At 41.2% G+C, this 22296-nt stretch overlaps 1 protein-coding gene and 3 long non-coding RNA genes across 4 annotated transcripts in view; all 4 read right to left on the bottom strand.

The window, feature by feature from the left end:
* The window catches only part of LOC119137918, a 14213-nt gene extending 3559 nt beyond the window's left edge, over nucleotides 1-10654 (bottom strand). Inside the window, exons 1-2 of the long non-coding RNA XR_005101026.1 lie at nucleotides 10644-10654; nucleotides 7105-7108 (exon numbers count right to left, since the gene is read on the bottom strand). This is a non-coding gene — a long non-coding RNA (uncharacterized LOC119137918). The remainder of the gene's footprint in view (nucleotides 1-7104; nucleotides 7109-10643) is intronic.
* On the bottom strand, nucleotides 7771-10021 carry LOC119137906. The gene is made up of 3 exons (XR_005101013.1): nucleotides 9026-10021; nucleotides 8483-8767; nucleotides 7771-7923 (listed from the first exon to the last, which is right to left on the bottom strand). It is a non-coding gene; the product is annotated as an uncharacterized LOC119137906 (long non-coding RNA).
* Nucleotides 10655-12243: 1589 nt separating the features above from the next.
* Nucleotides 12244-12693, bottom strand: LOC119137921. Its single transcript, XR_005101029.1, has 3 exons — nucleotides 12614-12693; nucleotides 12425-12522; nucleotides 12244-12334 (listed from the first exon to the last, which is right to left on the bottom strand). It is a non-coding gene; the product is annotated as an uncharacterized LOC119137921 (long non-coding RNA).
* A 6436-nt stretch (nucleotides 12694-19129) lies between these two features.
* LOC119137893 lies at nucleotides 19130-21240 on the bottom strand. The gene is made up of 2 exons (XM_037277495.1): nucleotides 19766-21240; nucleotides 19130-19637 (listed from the first exon to the last, which is right to left on the bottom strand). Exons 1-2 carry the CDS (start codon nucleotides 20823-20825, stop codon nucleotides 19582-19584), a joined length of 1116 nt encoding a protein of 371 aa, XP_037133390.1. The 5' UTR covers nucleotides 20826-21240; the 3' UTR covers nucleotides 19130-19581.
* Nucleotides 21241-22296: the final 1056 nt, after the last annotated feature.

The raw sequence follows: 22296 nt of genomic DNA, 5'->3' as shown, positions 1-22296 counted from the left end.
ACACACACGTAGTGTGAATGAGAGAGAGACAATCTGTTTACTTTTTTTATAAAAAAAAATGCCCAATGGGACCGGCATCCCACGTGTAAACACCATCCTGATCGGCCGGATCTAAAAAAAAAAAGACAGATTAAACATCAATACTTCATGAAGGAGAGGGAACAAAAAGAGAGATTGATCTTACAGCAGAGACAATGCCATCTGTTGTAAAGAGGACACCCTCCTCATGGCAAATGTCCTTCAGTGCTTTGGTGATACTTGAAGGGTACAAGAGAGTTGTCCCCTTCTCCTCCAAATGGGCCGGCACCTCCATCCTCCCAGCCACATAGATGGAGGTGTTGTACCGGGAGAGGAGGACCCCTTTCCTCTCTTCCCCGGCCAAAATTTATAAAACGAAATGTACCTCCGACAGAGACGTCGGAGGCTAAATTTGGAAACAAAATAAATTTACAAAGACTGTGGCCGTCACAGAGGGCCACCACTGTGTTGCAGTGGGAGGCCCCAGCCTCCACCGTCCCATCCCCTTTTAAGACCCATTGAGAGTACTTTATCTGTTTTAAGGCCACTACTTTGGCCGTGAGCGCCGCCGGCAACTGGTGTAGGGTCCATAGGTTTTCCATTCTGAAAAAAAATTAATAAAAAGAATAACTTATCAGCAGAGACATAATTACTACAGCACTTATATATGGTTTAATTAGTCTACATGATGACAGAAATTGATTTTATAAAATAGCAGCCCTACCCCTTTGGAAGGACTATGGTAAATGTGTATACCCTTCCCCAAATGGCTATTGTTAAATTGTTTTTTGTTGTTTTTATCTATCTATCTGTTTATTTATTATGTATTTATTTATTTATTTATGTATTTATTTATTTCCAATGAACTACTTTCAGTTTTTTGTATTTTGGAAGATGTTAAGAGTTGACTCTTTTGATCTACAATTTCATTCCCTACATAATTTTGGAAGCGCATATGTTGGCACCTGTGCATTTGTTCCCCCGGTAAGCAAAGATTCTAATAAAGTAGCACCTTAAAATGTGTGATTATACGTTTATATGTGCACTCTAAAAAAAGATGCTTTTACGACAAAAAATACAGCGGATTGGAAAACACATTACAGAACCTGTGAATCTTACAATTTAAAACTATAATTCCTTACAAAATAACATTTGCGTACAAAACAGATAAATCCAACATAAATTTTAAGCCAATTTACCATGACTGCCTTCATTTTCTCACTTAAAATGTGCAAGGAGACATTGCTTATTTTACATCTGATCGCATTCAATTTCACTGGAAATCATCAGTACAATAGCATTAATAATCATCATTAAAAGCCTCATTTTAAGAAATTAATTAGACAGATTATTTTCTATTTGGGAAATGAACATCTGCATACTACTGCCAGAAACGGTGCTGAGAGTTGACTCTGATCTAGAGAGTTGACTCTGATCTAGCCGCGCATGTCGCTTGATTGACAGCACCACGTTTTTTTTTTTCTGGCCGCGCACTAGTTCCCAGGCTTTTTTCCCCCGTGCGGTACGGATCAAAAGAGGTGTCCAGCCTTGTTGAGGCGGCTTCACAATGTTACACAGATAAAACAATATTGCCCATTTATAATTGTACAAATACGTTTATACAATATGACTCGGATTATTTGCTCATTTCATTTTAGAGTACAACTGAATGATATTTAGTGAAGACACACAAAATGCACCAAGATTGTCTGTCTGTCTGTCTGTCTTAAAAACTAAACCATATGAAGAAACATATTGTTCGGGAGATGCTTACTAATACCCATGCATTTTTTAGGTCATAGGACTCGTATAATATACGATTTTAAGGTCATAGGCCTCATTTAATAGTTTTACACTTGCCATCATGCGCGAGGTTTATTTTCTCAATTTTTTCCATCGTGCTTGAATTCCAGCTCTTCTTCAACCAAATCGGTACAATTGTTATTAAACATTGTAAAAAAACGGACCTGAAGACGTCTTACTCAAATTCGCGTGTACAGGCCTTTTAGGAAGATTTGAAGTCTGTACATGCGGAAAAGTGATGATGTTACTTAATTTTCACCCAGTTTAAAGTAGTAAATACTAATTTACACAGTAACACAATGGTCTACAGTACAACAATAGACTACAAAGTGTTTATAAATGTTTTGGAAAAATCTAATTTCGGATTGGGGTAAAAGAGCTTTTAAGCTGACTTACCTCTTTCGATGTCCTGGAAGGTCTGGTGGGAACTTGAGTGCGCCCCAAGATCTTTGCGGGTAGTGGGACATTTCATTTACAGTGCAGGGTAAACAGATATGCAACATTTGTATATGCAATCGATAAAAAGTGTCAGACACACATATCCCTGTAAATTCGTCTGAAATGTGACTAAACGATTGAGTGAACATGTTTCAGCATTTTAAGATGATGTTAATGATATACTACGATCACAGTCCTTGTGAATTCAGATTTCTATGAACGTAGCACAACCCCCAACTCCGCCCCCATGCAACATTAATATGATATTAATTACACACGGAAGAAAGATAAATACTAACTGCTAAACACATCATGTGAAATGTGATTTTACGATTGAGAGCTGTCAGTCATGGTCAAAACATGTTCGAGCATACAATTCCGATCGCGGTTTAGACGGCATTCTCTGCGGCCAGATGTCGTTCACCAAATATAAATTGGCAATTACTAAGTGGTGAAATACATGGGCATATGAACATAATGAATTAGTATTCCTAAACGAATAAATGTCTGATTTGTGTATTTTGTAAGGTGCTGAAAGTTATCTAGCAGCGCAAATCTGCGTGTAGGCGACTTTTCTAAAATTTAGAAAAGGTATGTACACGCAAATGTCTAGTAAATGAGATGTGAGGATATCGGAATACTTAAATGATTTTCACAAAGTTTAAAGTGGCGAGTAATAATTGCCACAGTAACACAGAAACGCAATAGTTTACAGAGCACCGGCTCTGATTGGCTACCATAACGCTGCCTTAGCCAACCGCTCACATAATTGGGCGCTGCCTTAGACAACCGCTCACGTAATTGGGCGCTTCCTTAGCCAATCGCTCACCGAATTATTACGTTAACCCGGAAAGTACTGATTTTGGGACGAAATAGTTTTTTTTTTTAATTGAATCAAAGAAGTAATACAAGTCAAGTCAAGTTTATTTGTATAGCCCTAAATCACAAGCAGTCTTAAAGGGCTTCACATAGACAAAAATTGACAATTATTCTCAAAGCATCCCCTGATCTTAAGCTCCCAAAAGGGCAAGGAAAAACTCAAAAAGCCCTGCCAGGGGAAAATGAGAAACCTTGAGAAGGGACCACAGATGGAAGGATCCCCCTTTCAGGATCACCAGGTTGTAATGGATGCAGAGAGGGCACAAATAATACATAATATGAAAATCAAAAAAGTGGATGTCCAAGTCAGAGCGAAGGGCTACAAGAAATAATAAATAACTTTCAGAAACTCTGAAAAAGTATGAATAAATTGGGCTTGACTCTAAAGTGTTCAAATTCATGTTTAAATATTGGAAACAAATATAATAAATCACACACAAGAGAAGAAAAAAATGGTGCTTTTTGGGACAAAATACAGTTTTTTTTTAATTGAATCAAAGAAGTAATGCAAGAAATAATGTAAATAACTTTCAGAAACGCTGAAGACATACAAATAAAAACAGATCAAGTATTTTACTGATTCAATAGATAATAAACATAAAAATGATTAACGACAACGAACAAAGACTTGAATGTGTTCAAAGTTATGTTTAAATATTGGAAACAATAAACATAATAAAGCAAACACAACAAAAGAAAAAATTGGTGCTTTTTCGGACTAAATACAATGTTTGTTTTTTTTGCTGAATCAAACATGTAATGCTAGAAATAATATAAATAACTTTTAGAAACTCTCAAGAAATAACAAAAATAATAAATAATAAACATAAAAATGATAAACGACCACAAACAAAGACTTGAATGTGTTCAAAGTCATGTTTAAATATTGGAAAAAATGAACATAATAAAGCAAACACAACAAAAGAAAAAAAATTGGTGCTTTTTGGGACTAAATACAATGGTTTTTTTTTAGCTGAATCAAACGTGTAATGCTAGAAATAATATAAATAACTTTTAGAAACTCAAGAAATAACAGAAATAATAAATAATAAACATAAAAATGATAAACGACAACAAACAAAGACTTGAATGTGTTCAAAGTCATGTTTAAATATTGTAAAAAACTAAACATAATAAAGCAAACACAACAAAAGAAAATAATTGGTGCTTTTTGGGACTAAATACAATGTTTTTTTTTTAGCTGAATCAAACATGTAATGCTAGAAATAATATAAATAACTTTTAGAAACTCTCAAGAAATAACAAAAACAGAAAACATATCAAATGTTTTACTGATTAAATAAATAATAAACACAGTGATGATAAACAATAATGAATTAAGACTTAAATGTGTAATAATAAACTGGGTCACCTCAATTGGCGGATGACCTTGCTGGTAATGATTTTCAACATCCACGAGGTGTCAGTGCGGAGCGACACAATCAACCGATTGGGAATGTATTTGCAATACCGTATTTATTCTAATTATCGCCCATATTCTAAGAATCACCCAGTGTGTGTTAGCGATGACATAAATAAAAAACATTGATACCTCTAATTATCGCCCATGCTGCTAAAAATTCCCCCCCCAAACTTACGTTTTCCTCCGCGACCGCATGTCGACGTCATTGTGCAAGTTTAAATATGACTGATTTGACAGCACGTCGAATGTCCCTTTTAAATTGTTCTTCTCCATAAACTATGATACAATTACACTCGTCACTCCACTACAATATCCTCACACAATTACGTTATCGGGGTGTGCGCTCGAACAAGACGATCGCATTAATATGACGTAAACAACACGTGATGTGCGACGGTAACGTGTCGCATTGATGGAGCGTCAATTGACGCACACCGCTCTTAGAGGTAGATCAAAACAGCCGCTGTTCTAGTGTTAAGAACACCAGTGAGATCCGGGTATTGCATACTACATAAGAAAAATAAAAATATTATCGCCCATTTCAGTGCCCCTTGGCGATCGGACATAAAGTGTTCTCTATTAATTGCCCCCCCCTCTCCTGTTGGACATAAACCTTCTGTAATTATTGCCCTGGGCGATAATTAGAATAAATACGGTAATTTAATAAAACGGGTCACCTAAATCCACAGATGACTTTGCTCGTAATGATTTCATACAGCCACTAGGTGTCAGTGTTGAGCGACTGAATCAAGATAGGGAACGTATTTGCAATATAAATATAATAAACTGGGTCACCTAAATACGCGGATGACTTTGCTGGTAATGAATTTCAACATCCACCAGGTGCTGAGCGAAAAGAAGCAACAGATAGGGAATGTACTGCTTATCACCCAATATAGTGCACATTTAGCAATGTTTAGTAAAAACCTCGTTACTTTTTTTCTGGTTTTGTTGTAGCTTATGTGGTTATCAAGCCAAACCATGAAAGGAAAACTAAATATGTCGGAATAAGTTTTATTTTGGTGTAGGAATTGTCAATAATAATTTATCATAATTTTAAAAAATAGTTGGAAAAATATGGAGAAAAAAATGTAAAGCATCTATTGAATTGATGCAACTAATACATTTAATATAATGACTCAACACACAATTTATACACGGACAACTAAATATAACTAAGTGGTGAAATATATTTTCATAATTTAGATTAAATTAATTCAATTTAATAAAGAAAATAAACAATGACTATTTTGTGCATTTAACTTTAAACTTTAATAATAGAACATTTTAAACAGAACAACAAACAACAAGAAATACAAACAATAGAACAAAAAATAAAACAAAATTACCACAAAAACCCCTCTGGGGTAAGATTAGGGCCTTCGGGGAATCTTTCCTTCCACGTTGTCAGTGGAACCTTTTTGGTGGCATTGGTAGCGTCGACAAGCTCCACGTTTTCGCCTTTTATTTTGTAGCCATCACAGTGAAACGCCTCTTCTGCCAGTTGCCCTGCGTAAAGAATTTCATGACAATTTATTGTGTTTAAAACACCACGAGAATAGATGGATGGATGGATGGATGGATGGATGGATGGATGGATGGGCGATAGATAAGATAGATAGATAGATAGATATGATAAGATAGATAGATAGATAGATAGATAGATAGATAGATAGTCAAACCTAAAACAATTTGATTAATTTCATGACCATAATCACAACCACAATGATTTTATACAGTCAAGGAAGCAAGTGAAATTGTATGTCTTCCTGATAGAGCTGTATCTGAGACAAAATCTTATAAAGTTGGTGATCCACATTTTGAGAAACTCCTAAGCGTGAATCTGACTTCAACCTGAGTGATGATGAGCCACTGATAGCAGGGCATCCCAAGTAAAAACAGTATTGATTCAATTTAGAATACTTTTGTTTATACACATGGGAAAAAACTGCTTGCTTTAGGTACCTTTATCTCAGTATTTTCCGTGGAGTGGAGCTCCAGGCCACCGGAACCGAGGTTTTCAGGTGGGGTAGAGACACCCGCTGTCCAAGTGTGAGAGTAAAAATGTTGGTCTCTCGCCACCTGACCACCTTTATTTCCATTTGATCCTATAATGAAAATATCAAATTAGTACTAGCTGTTGAAATGTAGATCTAGGCTACAATTACTAAGGCAATAAAGCTAGAGAAATACTCAAGAAACTGGTGTCAAATATCTGTCCTACAAAACCAGTGTCTTGCATGTTTAGACGTCTCCCTCCTCTAATATACATGATCGTCAGCAAACTCTGCACGGGTGATATTAGAGTGAGCTATCAAAAGCTTGGAAGGGATCAGGCCTTGATGCCCTAAGGCACCTTACTCAGGTGAATGTGAGTGTGTGATGTATCTATATTTAGATACGCACATGCACACATACGCACACACATGCATGCACACACGCACGCGCGCACACACATAGTGTGACAGAGAGAGAGAGAACAATCAGTTTACTTTTTTTAAATAAATGATGCCTAATGGGACCGTCAACCCACGTGACAGCACCATCCTGATGGGGCGGATCTAAAAAAGAAAGACACATTAAACATCACTACTTCATTAAAGAGAGGGAGCGGAAAGAGAGAGATTGATCTTACAGCAAAGACAATGCCGTCTGTCGTGAAAAGGACACCCTCCTCATGGCGGATGTCCTTCAAGGCTCTGGCAATGCTTGGAGGGTACAGCAGAGCTGTCCCCCTCACCTCCAAATCTGGCGTCACCTCTATCGCCCCAGCCACATAAATAGCAGTGTTGTGCCAGCAGAGGAGGACCCCTTTTTCTTCTTCCCCGGCCAAAATTAATAAATCGGAAGTGCCTCCAACAGAGACATCGAGGCTAAATTTTGAAAAAGAATAAATTTGCACAAATGGTGCCCATCACAGAGGGCACCACTGTATTACAGTGGGAGGCCCCAGCCTCCACCGTGCCATCCTCTTTCAGAGCCCATCGTGAATATTTTGTCGTGGTTTTTAGGGCCACCACTTTGGCCGTGACCGCTGCTGGCAGTTGGTGGAGCGTCCACAGGTTTTCCATTCTGAAAAAAAAAAGAAATAATAACTGATCATCAGAGACATAATTACTACAGCACTTATATATGGTTTAATTAGTCTACATGATGACAGAAATTGGTTATAAAATAGCAGCCCTACCCCTTTAGAAGGACTATGGCATCCCATCTTGTGGTATCTTTGGGGGCTGGCTGAAAGTTTTTTGCCAGATCTCAAGCTTGATGCTTGTCACTTCGCCCGAATCAGACACAACCTCCACCACCTCTTCCCCATAGAGGATACCACAGACGGTTAGGATGAGGCTGGAGTTGCAGGCCTGTTGAAAAAAATAAAAATCTAATTAGTTTTTATGAATGGAAAACAACGTTACCAAAGGCTAATCATGCCTCCAATAAAGCAAGTGGAGCAGTAAAGCCACCCTAAAACACAAAGACGTTCTTAAAGCAATGCGACAGTGAGCGCCCGGCGCGCTGCGGGCGGTTGCGCGATCGGACCAAATTAAGCTCCCTGCGCACTGAGGTACACTTCAAATTTTGGAAAGTACATCAGGACGTTACAAATATTTCTAAATTTTCAGCGACGGCTCTGTCACAATAATGCGACCAGCGCGGAGCAGTTGCGCGGTCGGCAGCGCGCTACGGTTGCGCGCTGCGCTGGCGGACGCTGCAATTGCGCGATCGGACAAAAATGAGCAAATAAGAAAATAAATCTTAAAAAAGGGATTTTTTTAGTCTTGGAACGGATTAATTTGTTTTCCATTGTTTGTAATGGGAAAAATAGATTGGGAACCTTAACCCAGTTGATCTTGGAAAAGGGAATAATAAGCAATAAGCAAGCACCATTTAAATTCCACTGCTATGAAGCCATTTACTAACCTTTATATCTGTGAAAGTCGTAGAGTGGAGCATTACTCCCGAATCGTTCACCCGGGCACTCAGGTGGGTGAACACGAAGGAACCCCCTACCTTCAACTCAATGAGGTTAGCCTCCCGCCAAAGGCCAATTTTGACAGCGGCTTCATCCTGCGGTAGTTTAAAAAAAGTATGTGTGCAAGGTGCTACAACAGGGGAAGTACAAATGGCTACTTACTTTTTAAGTGTCAAAGTCCGAAATGGCGCAAGGTTGTTCCCTCTCTGGCGCACCATGCGGATTGGACGCATCTAAAGTGGAGAAAATTGAGATGACAAAAAAAAAAAAAAAAACATTTGGTACCTTAGTACTAAACAGAGGATTTCAATGATATTGTGTGTGTGTGTGTGTGTGTGTGTGTGTGTGTGTGTGTGTGTGTGTGTCGGTTGGTGGGTGGGTGGTTGGCTTTGCATGCGCATGCATGTACATTATTGCACATGCATCATGTCTTCACAGGTGTACACAAATACATGTGTGTATATGTGCATTTGTGGGTGCAGGTAACTTACATCGGTTATTACGCCATCCAGTGACACCATCTCCTCAGGTAGTTTATTCACTACCTCCTGAGGAGATGATGCCACTGACTTGGGGTAGACCAGGGCCCTGACCTCTTCTTCCAGCTGTGGGCTGGTTTGCACTTCCGCCGCCATGAAAATTTTTGAGCCGGGTTTGGTGAGGAGCCCTTGGCCCCGTTCGTCCACACCAAAGTTTAAAAAAATGTAACTGTGTCCCTCTGTGACGAGGGCTGCCAAGTGTTCAAACAGAACTATTTTATAGGCTTTCTCGTCGTCACAGAGGGCAACAGTTACATTATTGTGCTGGCCGTGCATGGACAAGGTGCCATCAGCTGCATAAATCCAGCTCTTCGCACGCAGAGCACTCCTCATTGCGACTACTTTCGCGCAAATCATATTTGTCGCCATTCTGAAAGAGAAAAAAAAGAGAGAAATTGACTTGTTTCGTTTGTAGATGACAAATGGCAAATTATTCATTTAATAATAACTATTATAATACATCTGACTGACTTTGCGATTAATTTATTAACTACACAAGATATCATTGCCATATTAAAATAGGATAAAATAAATGAATGCCACGTACAATAAAAAAAACACACAATTATTTAAATGTTACACTGAAAAGAAAGAGTTTCCCAGCAATGATTTTTAACATCCACCAGATGTCAGTGCAGAGTGACAAAGTCAATAGTTCATGGGTGTGTAGCATATCAAGACTGCTCCAAATTAACACTGGGCAATGATTCAATACTACTGATCTTACTCGGTCAGTACATATCAGTGCTTACAGTTACAATGTCATCTGCTATATAAATTTGGAAGCACATTTCATAATGGCGCCTGTGCATTTTTTTTGGGGGGCTAACCTAAATCAAAGATTTTAATAAAAGAACACTGTAAAACATTTTTATCCATTTACGTGTGGCGACTACGAGGTGTCGTCTGAAATAAATGAATTACGCGTCGTGTATCTTTCCAGAAATGTCGTTAAAGTGAATACATAATGGGTGTGGCGCGTCCATCTTGTTAGATGGCGGCAAATGCACACGGCGGACGATAGTGTATAATACTTAAACGCAAGAGCAATAAAATGGGGAATCCTCCGTCATAAATAGGAACGCCAAACAAACATGTATTTTCGACTGACTAATTAATTACTAATTACAAGTTCATTTGCTATATGCGCATTTCGTAATGGCGGCCGTTTTTTTTTTTTGTTTTTGTTTTTTGCTCCACGGAAACCGAAGATGTGAATGCACGAACTCCTTAAAAGTCCGTCCTGAGAACAGGAGACTATTTTTTCTATATGTACAGTAATAACATTTAATAGTACAGTAATTGAACTGTGACGATCGTAATTAACTTCAGTTTGAAGTGAGGAAGTGCTACTTTCCGCATTATCGCAACAATCCTGGTTAAAATTTAAGCATATACTCAGGGTCTTTAATAAAGTTGTGAGAAAATCTCGGTTTGGGGGTGAGATTTCTGAAAAGCCACTTACCTTTCTCGTCTTCAAGCTGATAATGAGACCGTGTGCATCAATTATTCCCCACCCACTTTTCGGCGGCGCGAAAGTTCTTTGCGAAGTCTGAAAAGGGAGTGTAACTTTGTCGTAGCGTCAAAACTTTATTACACACAGAAGAAAAACACAGAGCGGAACACCGCTCTAAATTCGTGTGAAATATGATTACACAATTGAGTGAACATGTGCATGTTTATATTTACGTGAACTCAATGCTTTTAGACCCCCCCTCCTTAAAACGTGAAAAATGGTAGCGTCCACTTTAAGTAAAGACGGAAAAAAGACGAATAGGTAAACACGCGTAAAATCACGCGATACGCGACGATACGATTGAGTGGCGATGTTTCAGAATCTTTAGAATAAGGTCATGATAGTAATAAAATAGTTGTACAGTAATGGTAATAACTAATCGCCATCGGTTTATGAGATTTCCGAATATTTTTCAAAGTATTTCAATGCAACATGATCAGTACAGTTGCGAAGATAAAATAATATACAGTATATCAAGTTAGTGAGTAGTGTGAAAGTAATGAATGAACATGCAGAGTTTAAATAAAAAATAAGTATTTAATTACAGTTTCATATCAACACGGAAAAGACCTATTTTCTATTAAAGAAGGAAATCAATAAATGTAAATTATGAATAATGTCATTCAAAACAGGTTCTTTTATACGACAAATCACAACATAAGTTGTCAACATACACTTTACACGTTTCTTTCTAAACAAGAATGGAAAAAAAACAGTTGCATGGTGCTTTTTGGAACAAAAATACAGTATGATATTTGTTGTTTTGGGCAAATAACTCTTCAAAACGAAAAAAATAATAAAAAAATATATAAAATGTTTTAGTGACTCAATAAATACTAAACATAAAAAATGACAAACAAGAACGTATACATTGGACTTGACTTGTATGTGTTGAAATTAACATGTAAATATTGGAAACACAAAACATAATAAACATAATTTAAGGCAAAGAAATATAGAAAGGCCAACAATTGTGCAACTCAAAACAGTGAAAACTTCTAAGTTCAAAGCAGTGTCTATAGACAAATAAATGAATCAACAACAAATAAATAAATAAATAAATGAGAACAGAAAACAGACTGTATACTATGAGGCCTCGCAGAGGGACAGCTTCCGACAGTTAAAGGCTAAGGTGTTATTTGTCTGCATGACTGGATGCTTGTAGAACCACAGGCAAGACCCATGAACATAGTAGAAAAACATGAAGGAGGTGTTGAGGAGAAGCGGTAAGATTAAAGAGTGCTTCCTGACAAATTTCCTTCTTGGCTACTCACAGAAGAATCAGGAGAAGTCATGTGTGTTTGGGAGTTTGTGTTCCATGATGCAGGCCTCCCTTGTACAAGTCTTCTTGAAATGCGTGGCTCTCGCTGTGCTACAACATAATATCATAATCAATTCATGTTGAGGAGAAGCGGTAAAATTAAAGAGTGCTTCCTGACAAATTTCCTTCTTGGCTACTCACAGAAGAATCAGGAGAAGTCATGTGTGTTTGGGAGTTTGTGTTCCATGATGCAGGCCTCCCTTGTACAAGTCTTCTTGAAATGCGTGGCTCTCGCTGTGCTACAACATAATATCATAATCAATTCATGTTGAGGAGAAGCGGTAAATTAAAGAGTGCTTCCTGACAAATTTCCTTTTTGGCTACTCGGAAGAATCAGGAGAAGTCATGTGTGTTTGGGAGTTTGTGTTCCATGATGCAGGCCTCCCTTGTACAAGTCTTCTTGAAATGCGTGGCTCTCGCTGTGCTGCAACATAATATCATAATCAATTCATGTTGAGGAGAAGCGGTAAAATTAAAGAGTGCTTCCTGACAAATTTCCTTTTTGGCTACTCACAGAAGAATCAGGAGAAGTCATGTGTGTTTGGGAGTTTGTGTTCCATGATGCAGGCCTCCCTTGTACAAGTCTTCTTGAAATGCGTGGCTCTCGCTGTGCTGCAACATAATATCATAATCAATTCATGTTGAGGAGAGGCGGGTAAAATTAAAGAGTGCTTCCTGACAAATTACCTTCTTGGCTACTCACAGAAGAATCAGGAGAAGTCATGTGTGTTTGGGAGTTTGTGTTCCATGATGCAGGCCTCCCTTGTACAAGTCTTCTTGAAATGCATGCAATGATGCAATGATGCAACTGTTGCCCTCTGTGACGACAAGAAAGCCTATAAAGTAGTTCTGTTTGGTCTGTTAGGTGGGTTCTCATCAAGGTTGATTCCCAGGGTGGCCGAGCTCCTGTCGAGACAAACGGAGCACGTGGAGCCACAGGCAACATGAAAAACTAAAAAAACAAACATTGAGTTTCTACACTTACATTACAATAAGTAATATGTCATGCCTACCTCTGGCCTCGATTCTGGGGATGAGCTTCTTCTTATCGTGGCTACAAGGCAGTTAGTTACAGGCTTGGCTAGATGTGGTTCAGCCACAGCTGAACACATTTCTGTCCCTTCTCGTTAAACTCTGCTAAATCCGATGCTGTGCAGGGATGTTCCAGCAGGGGGCACATGAGGAGGTGTTGCATGGTCTGCGGTTCAGTGCCACAGTCACACTCGGTGTTCCGATCATCCAGATGTCCCCATTTGGCGAGAGTGACTTTTGCACATCCAACACCAGATCTTAGTCTATTTAGGCATTTCCACGTTGCATAGTTGGTGTCTGCTCCTGGGGGCATTGCCTCGCTTGCCTTAAGCTCCATTGTAGTTTCTGGTGGAAGATTGTCAAGTCTTTCTTCCCACCGAGTGACTCTTTCACTGCCTAACTCGGTGTTCTGAGGGGTGGGACACTTTTCAGAAAACTTTTCCTGGACTTAAGGCGGCTTTTGGCTGGTACATGGCCGAAGAGAGGAAGTCTTTGGTCAGTGGACTGTGGATGAGCCGCTTTCGCCAGATAAAAGAAACTGTTAAAATACAGAAGAGTGAAATAGCAGCATTTACTGTCTTTTGAAAGAAGATAAAACATGTCTCATGATGAGAAACTTACCTAGTCTGTTTTCTGTTCTCGCCTCATGATTATGACGTAGAAAAAATATAATACATAAATAACTGAAATAAGTAATGTGAAAAACAAATAAAATAAATAAAGTTTAAAAGGCCTTCCTAGAACTTATCTTTAAAATGTGATTGTAAAATCAGAAATCTAAAAATGTAAAAAGTTAAAAAGTCTCCCCTTAACTCGTCTAAGATAGTTTAAAAAAATGTAAAAGTTGCAAGTTAAAAATTTAGAAAGTTAAACATTTTAAGTTAAAACTTTAAAAAGTTAAAATGTTACAAGTTAAAAAGTTAAATCAACTTGAGTTAAGGGAAGGCTTTTTGAAAGCTAATTTAAAAAGTTTAAAATTTTAAAAAGTTACATCGAGTTAAGGGAAGGCTTGTAGAAATTTTCAAAAGCCTTGGCCTTCCCTTAACTGAACTTGAGTCCACACCAACCCCCACTCCATCTCAACATACAGGCCCATCCTCAACTTACCACCACAGACATGAGTTCAGCTACATCAACTGTCCTTGTCTTTACATGTATGACCACCTTTACTCATGATACTTTTTAATCACAGTTTCATGTATGGCTTTACTCACAGTTTGTTTCCATTTATCACTCATATGATTTGCCTGGGACCATTTAAAAATGATAAAAGTGAATCCAAGTTAAAAAGGCCACTCCTCTCCGTCTCCCCTGCACTCACTCTGAAGCATGCTTCTCGTGTCAAGCCAAACCTTTGCCATCGATAACTATTTTCCAATTCAATGTTTTCTCCATTTGTAATGCCAGCCAAGCAACAGGTTTATTGCTAGCACCAAGCAGAAACCTCAGTGTACAAAATTGGGGTGGATTTCATTATGTTTGCCACCAATTTATATTATCAGTATAAAGCTGCTTTTGCAGCTATCGCTATCCACATGGGTCGGTAGTTATTTTCTATGTGGAAATTGTGAGGCTTCTGCCTAATGCCAACATTACGTTTACCATTCTGAGCCACCTTGGCCCCAGATCCCATTTCATCTCAAATCAACAAATCACCCACCACATCCCACCACTAATATTATACACTTACGCCATTCAATGTCTGTCCTCGTTGTTTTTCCAACTACTGAAACACATGATTTAGATTTGACTTACCTTTCACTGGTCAAAACACAGAAAACCGGATTGCGATAGCTGTTGTATGTTCGCACGACACCTGAATAAAGAGCACAGAGGTCGAGAGAAAGAAAAAGAGGTCAAGTAATGAGCACTTCCACTCCGGATCCCATCTCTCCTCAAGTCAACAAATCACCCACCGCATCCCACCACTATTATTATACACTTACGACACCATTCACGTTTCGATTTCCATCCTTGTTGTTTTTGAAAATGCTGAACCGCACGATTTAGCTGTGACTTACCTTTCACTGGTCAAAACACAGAAAATAGGATTGTGATAGCTGTAGTACGTTTGCAGGACACCTGAATGAAGAGCACACTGAGGTCGAGAGACAAAAATGAGGTCAAGCAATGTGTTTTTGTCAGTGGTAGCAGCGGTTATGAGTTGCGTGTAACCTTTTGAGCGAAACAAATCAAGAATGGGCTTGAATGAGGCAGATAGCATATCTTCATTAAAATCTCCACATACCAAGATCTGATGATGGTCCATTACTTCAAGGTACCGCAAGAGATTTCCCAAGCTTGGCAGAAAGGTGCGCAGACTGTTGCGTGGAGGCCTGTAAACGGCAGCAATCAACACATTGAGGGGAGCTTCAAGTTTCACCACAACAAATTCAATGTCAGTCACACCCTGAATGTATTTCTTTTCCTGGGCTGCGATGTGACTTTTGACACAAATACCTACGCCGCCACCAAGTTTTGTTGCCAAGTCAGGACAGTTTGTGTAAGAATCACTTCGGTTCCTGTGAAACATCGTGTAGCCTTCCAAGCAAGCACGTCCATCGGCCACTGATCCTTGGAGGTGTGTCTCTGTGAAGCACAGAACATCAGCAAAAAGCAGTTCGTGATGAGACACGATATCTTGCACGTGACAAGACAGCCCTTCGGTGTTATGATGGAGGACAACCAGGTGATTTGCCCGACCTACCGACGGCATCACGTGAAGGAGGGGCATGACGCTCTCCAAAGAATCCTCTGCCATCTCAGCAAGAGCAGCAGTGATTAGTGGATTTGCATGAAGTCTTCTCTCATCCATATGCAGAATATGCAGACCACTGAGCGAAGTCACTCTACTCAGAGCTACGTACCCCATGCCGTGTTCGAAAACACCTTTCAGCGAAACTGCAGCCTCTGATGTTGTCATGCCTTGTACCTTATGGATCGTGCAGGCAAAAGCAAGCTTAATGGGAAACTGTCGGCGCACCGCTGCACCCTTCTTCAGCTTGTCCTCCTGTCTGTCAATGTACACAGGGTTAGCAGCACGTGCTGTCTTACTCACATCAAGTTCCAACCCAAGTTTCTGGACACGTGCTTCGTTTGGATAGTTCACCAATTTGACAACTTTTGCAAACATCCCATTGCACAGACCTGATTGAACATCAACGTTGCGTGTGATCATAACACGAGCACCCAAGGCAACTTTGATTGAGTCCGGGAGCTCATTCTTAGCGCCTTGCACAGGGGAAGCTTGCCTTGCCATTCTGCCAGTTCCTTTGTCTTTCTTGTAGTCATCTGCGTCAATTTGCACAATGTCCTTATGAAGCAGATTCAGCATCGCAGAGTTATGGCCATCCACCTGTTTATTGGTGGCAAAAACATGCAGAATATGCTTTGGACACATTTCTGGGGAAGTGTACCTCGTCGCAAGGAGAGCTCTGTCCAGTTCCGACAGTTCATCAGACTTTTCTTTGACGCGGAGTCGGTTCAGCAGTTCAGCAAAGGCGACATCGTCTTTCTGCCTCATGATGTCGCTGAGTGTGATCTTTGTGAAGTTGTCACGCCAGTGGTCCAGCCGCGTGGGATCGTACACGCACAGAGGTTTGGACTGTCCCACAGGAGGGAGCTGAAAGAAATCTCCAACAGCAAGAACAGACATGCCACCAAAAGGTAAATTAATTCCTTAGATTTGTTTCAACCTGGCATTCACGTAGGCAAAGAGGTCTTTTGACACCATGGAAATCTCATCGATGATGAGTATTTCGGCGATCGACAGGTCGGCTCTGACTTTGTCCAGTTTATTGCCCAGGCCATGGTACGGGGGTTTGAGACTTCTCGGCAGTTTGAGTAGGCAATGCAAAGTTGTCCCGGAAATGTTGAATGCCGCCGTGCCAGTGAAAGCCGCGAGAACAACCGTTTGCTTGGAAATGTCGGCCTCCTCAGCCAGTCGTGGTAGTCTCTGCAGTATTTTGGTAGCCTCTGCGTGGATACACTTGATCAGATGCGATTTGCCGGTCCCGGCGCCACCGTTGATGTGGTAGAAGAACTGCTCAGTCGGCTTTGGGCTACACACACGTTTTATGCACCAATCTCTGACCTTGTAGAAAACGGACGCTTGCTTTTGGTTCAGGTTACGATACATGTCGCGTAACACTGCGGGATCGATGGCAGCAGCCTCTGTCACGATGGACATTTGTGTTCTTTTGGACCTGACGTTATAGTCCGGGACATTTTCCTCCACGTTGTCATTCGGGTCCTGTCTCGCGTTGATTTCCTCAACGCATTCGAGTCTTTGCAACTCACTCTCGGGAGCCAGGTGGCACCATTCGTTTATGACGAGCCCACTGTCCTCCACCTCTTGGATGGCATTGTCAATGTCTCGACTGTATTTCTCATACCTTTCTCTGTTCCTTCTGACAATTTCGCACACACGCTCCACAGAGTCGTTATATGGTAACTGTACACAGGCGTGATCGTGAAACAACTGATACGCGGGACAGCGTTCAGATTTTAACTGGCAATCAGCAAGCACGATGAGGCAGGTACAGCTTGAGCAAGGAGCAGTAATATTCCTCCGGATCCTTTTGTTCAGAGTATTTGCAGTATTTGATGACCGCATGTTTTTCTGTTCTTTTCTGGACAAACCCCATGTCGTTCAGCAGAGGCAAAACATTCTTACCTTTGACTTGTTTGCCATAAACAATTCTGCACGTTGATGCAAAATCAGCCAAGCACATTACTTCAAATTCCTCTGTTTGAGGTCTGCGTTTGTATTTGTCTGGCAGCCCAGTCATCCACACTTCATGAGATTCCTGCGTTTTGCCCTCAAGGAGTGAGAGAGGATAACTCATTTTCAGCGCATTGTCACTCGGTTGTACAAATACCACACTGCGGGAGGACTGTTTCATATGCAAGCCGCATGCGCGTGCGACACATTCCTGAGCACTCACTTCTCTTTTCTTGCAGTACGCTTGCATAATTTGCTTCATTTCATCGCTCTCGTTGACATTTTCGCTGCGGGAGTTTTCAATAACCGATTTCAGGTATTGGCTCAGACCGTGTTCAGCTTTGCTGATGTAGCTGCAGATGTAGGCGATGCAAGAGTAGGCATTCAGGATGTATTGGATGTCCAGGTTTCCATCCCACGCAAGAAGCAAATGGCGGTTGTAGTTGTTGACCCAGCAGTCCTTCGGTTCTCGCTTAAGCACGACAGAACTCGACGAGGCCGTCATGTGCAAACAGTTCATGTACTCGTCACCGGTGAGCTTACATTTAGCCAGTAGCTGAGGCAAAGTCAGGGATGACGTTTCAGGCTCATTCAGCAGACTTAGCACGGGAACAAGCTTGGCATTTGACGCCAACCGATTCTCCTTGTGTTGATCTCGATTGTCGTCGTCGACGGGCGCAGGTCTGACGATCATCGTTTCATCGCACGGTTGTTTGGGGAATCCAAAGCGGCAATTCGCACCTTGGTGTTTGACACACGTTTTGGAGTGACTTTTGCTGTGCATCTGAACCTCTGTGACCTTTTTGTACAATTCCGGTTCCTTCTGCGGGTCCGGCAGCTCAGCCGAGATGTAGCGAGACACAAAATGACAGATGGCTCCATCTGTGGCTTCCTCAAATACAGGGGCACCTCGAACCCAGATGAGGCAATGAATGTGAGGACTTCCTCTGTGTTGAAACTCCAGTCGGTAAAAGTAGTCGACGACCTCACCAATCGGTCGCGCCGGAGAGAGGATCAAATCTCTGAACAGAGCTTCCACACGCTTGTCAAACATGCGCATCGTCGTCACAGGATTGCTGCGTAGAATCTCACACTTGGTTGCCCAGTCAAGTTGGGCGAAATTCACTACTTCACCTTGTTGCGCTTTGATGGCAGTGATGACCTCTTCCCAACGCATTTCGGCAGCAGAAAATGTGCAGAAGAACGTGGGTGTGCCCAGCTGCCGGATCATAGCAAAAAGATCTTTGGTGGTTCTCTCCCAATAGGCTGGCGTACCTCTCAGTGGTGTCATGAATCGGACAGCATGTTTGCTGCGCACCAATTTCTCAACTTCACGTTTGTCCTGAAGCATGGCATTGTTTATCCTTCGACCATCCCTGGTAAAAGGCTTACCTTTGCGTAGCTGTATTGTCATGCTCGACGTTGCCTGGGAAATTTCAGTCACAAACTGGGCAAAAAACAAGTAGTTGGTATCTCGAGCAAAACGTTCATCCACACAACACAGACGCGTTTTGAAATATTTGCTTGGTGTGAGTTTTATTGCTCTCTGTTCATCAAGGGTGTTTTGACCAGTGGGAAACTGCACTGGAAAAGCCATGGCCTCAAGTTTGGGAGTCTTGAAAAAGCTTACTGGGTTGTTTCTTTCTGCAGGAGCAACACAATAAATGCCCTCTGTAAAACTCATAATTTCCTCTGACACATCATTTGGTCGGAGACATGATTCAAGTATCACTCCACCATTTGGTTGATCACCGTCTTCCGCATTTTCTGGTTGCTGTTTGTTACCACTGTTGTCATCTTGTGAGTCACTGTTCATCCCACACAGAGCATCACTCTCAAATCTGTATATCTCCTCCAGAGCTTCCTCATTGTACTCACTGTCGCTCATTTCCGCTTCATCGGAGCTGCTCTCATCGTCAGTGAGGGTTGGGTCGCAAAGGTCCGCATCGTCGCGAATAGTTATGTTTCTGTACTGTGGATGAAGTTGTTTCAGTTTCATCAGAGCACTCATTAGCTTGGACCAAGTGACAGTTTGAAAAAACTGATGGCCTTTGTAGCAAAGCCGTCTCTTCAGTTTCACTCTCAACATCTGTGACTTACTTCTTAGTCTCGGCAAGACATTGACCGTCTCTTGTACTTCGGATGGCACGCACACCACATTTCCACGAATGGCTCGTTGTTGACCTTTGGGAAGAGGTACGATTTTGGCAAATGATATGCATTTTGAAATGAGGTGTCTCTCCAGTATGTTCAATCCACACAGTTCCTTTGGAATATCAGAGAGTGTGAGATTGTTCGCAACAGCAAATGCAGGCATTTTACCATCTTTGAGGTGAGGACAGCAAGTGTGACATATCCACTCCAGTTTTCTTTCAGCTGGTACGCTGCACGAGGCCTGACATTCATCATCACAAATATGGACAAATTGTCCCGTGAGACAACTTGCAACAACATGTCTGTTTTTCTTATAAAAGCTACGTCGACAAGGGCGTACTTGGTTCGGAAACAATGCTCTGTGGCAAACAGTGCAGACAAATGTGGGGCCATTCTTAATCTGGGCTTTGAATAGCTCAACAGCTTTCATAATCACACAGTCATTTCGCTCCCTACATAGTTGGTTTATGACTTTGTATTTTTGTAAAAGCGTACTTACTCTGCGTATTGTTTTAGTCCTCAGTGAATCAGATTTTGTTTTCATTATGCGCCTCATGATTTCCTGATGTTTGAATCGGAATTCAGGGTTGTTTAAATAACGGCGTGTAATGTAATAGCGCTGCCTGTTTCGAAACCCAACATCGTCACGGTAACGTTCTGTGATGTACGAACGCTGTCTGTTCTTAAACCCAACATCGTCACGGTAACGTTCTGTGATGTACGAACGCTGTCTGTTCTTAAACCCAACATCGTCACGGTAACGTTCTGTAATGTAAGCGCGTCGTCTCATCGTAAAACACTCATCTGTCCTATAACGACGTGAGAAACGGGAACGGTTTTTCTTCTTAAACTCATGATCCGTCTGACAACGTTGTGTAAAATAGGACTTTTGTTTGGAACAAAAACGCTTGTCCTGTTGATCACGGGTCCTAATATAACCCAATTTCCTTTGTCTTACCTCTGCATTTTGACTGTACTGTTCCTTCTCTTTAGAGTTCTTCATCATTCTCTTTAGTTCCTGTTTTTTACGTCTCACTTCAGATTTTTCTTTTAACTTTTCCTGTGCTTTTATTTGTCGTTGGAACTTTGCCCTACGAGATTTTGGAATTTTTGACACATTTGGCAGCTGTTTACCTGTTGTTGGGAAAACCGCTTCACTGTCGTTATCGATAAATTTTTGGTAGTGACGTTCACCTGAACACGGTGTAGTCTCGCTCGTCTCAACACATGAGAGAATCTCAGCAACAGGTCTGCTTCATCGATGTTCATCACGGGAGGTAACTGTGTACATGGCGCCATCTCATGGTTACTTACGGGAACTTCAACAGGTTCAAAGCAGATCGGTACAAGCTCATACGGCTAATTACCAAAGCATCTCAAGCTTGTATAAACCTCCGTCAACTTATCGATCAGGTCGGACACACGTGAAGAGCATCATGACCGCTGTCCCATTGTCAGCATGGAGGCCATCTCGTCCTCTAGAGTGGGGATCAAAAAATCCATACCTGCCTTGGTGGTCTCGGAAAACAGCAATGCACGTTAACCGCATAATCAGAAGCGCATAATTGACCTCTGAGGTCAAGCACTGGAGTCTGTCACGAAGGTTCAGAAACAGCTCATCTCCGTAGAAAGAGGTGAACAAACCACCCATTGACTGACTCTTTATTAAGACATGCTGCTTAGAAAAACCACGCACAATCCCTGGAAGTTCATCAGCCGTCAGCAATCTGTCCAAGAAGCATCCTTGGGCTTTCAATGCAGCAACAGTACATGTATACAGTTCATTGCCAACATTAAGAACAGCATCAAGGTCAGAGCTGGTCAGGTGATTGAACTCCTGGAAGAAAGCCAGAAATCTAACAGAGTTAGCCACACATTGACTGTTTCTGAATTCTCCATATCTCGGATGAGCTTGGCTGTGAGATGCCAACACATACGTTACCAAATGAGGTTGCACAGAAGCCGTGGCTGCAGCGGGAATGTCAGGCCCAGTGTCACAGGAATCAGTCTCAAATTGTGCAATATTGGCACGGTGATGAACAATCTCAAAATGTGCATCAAGGGCACGTTCAGCAGTTTGACAAAGTGGATCATGGCCACGTTCGTCAGTTTCAAAGTGCGGATCATGACCACGTTCAGTTTGACAAAGTGGATCATGGCCACGTTCGTCAGTTTCAGAGTGTGGATCATGACCGCGTTCAGTTTCAAAATGTGGCTCAAGGCCATGTTCAGGTTCAAAAAGTGCAGTATTGGCACATGTGTCAGGAGTTTCAAAAAGTGCAGTATTTGCACGTTCGAAGTCATTATGCCGGGTAGGTAAGGTTGGATCACTGCATGTAACTGGTGGCGGGGAGCATCGACGTTTGGCACGTCGCTCCCAGCTCAACTTTACAGCCTGGGATCGCCTTCCTTTCCTCGGCATGTCAAGTTCTCAAGGATGTGAGATAGAAGGAAGACAGAAGACAAAAGATAGAGCA

This window comes from Syngnathus acus, chromosome 19 (genome assembly GCF_901709675.1).
Source record: "Syngnathus acus chromosome 19, fSynAcu1.2, whole genome shotgun sequence".
Taxonomy (NCBI): domain Eukaryota; kingdom Metazoa; phylum Chordata; class Actinopteri; order Syngnathiformes; family Syngnathidae; genus Syngnathus; species Syngnathus acus.
Note: the sequence above shows the minus strand (reverse complement) of the source record. Positions and strands in the feature narration are given on the sequence as shown.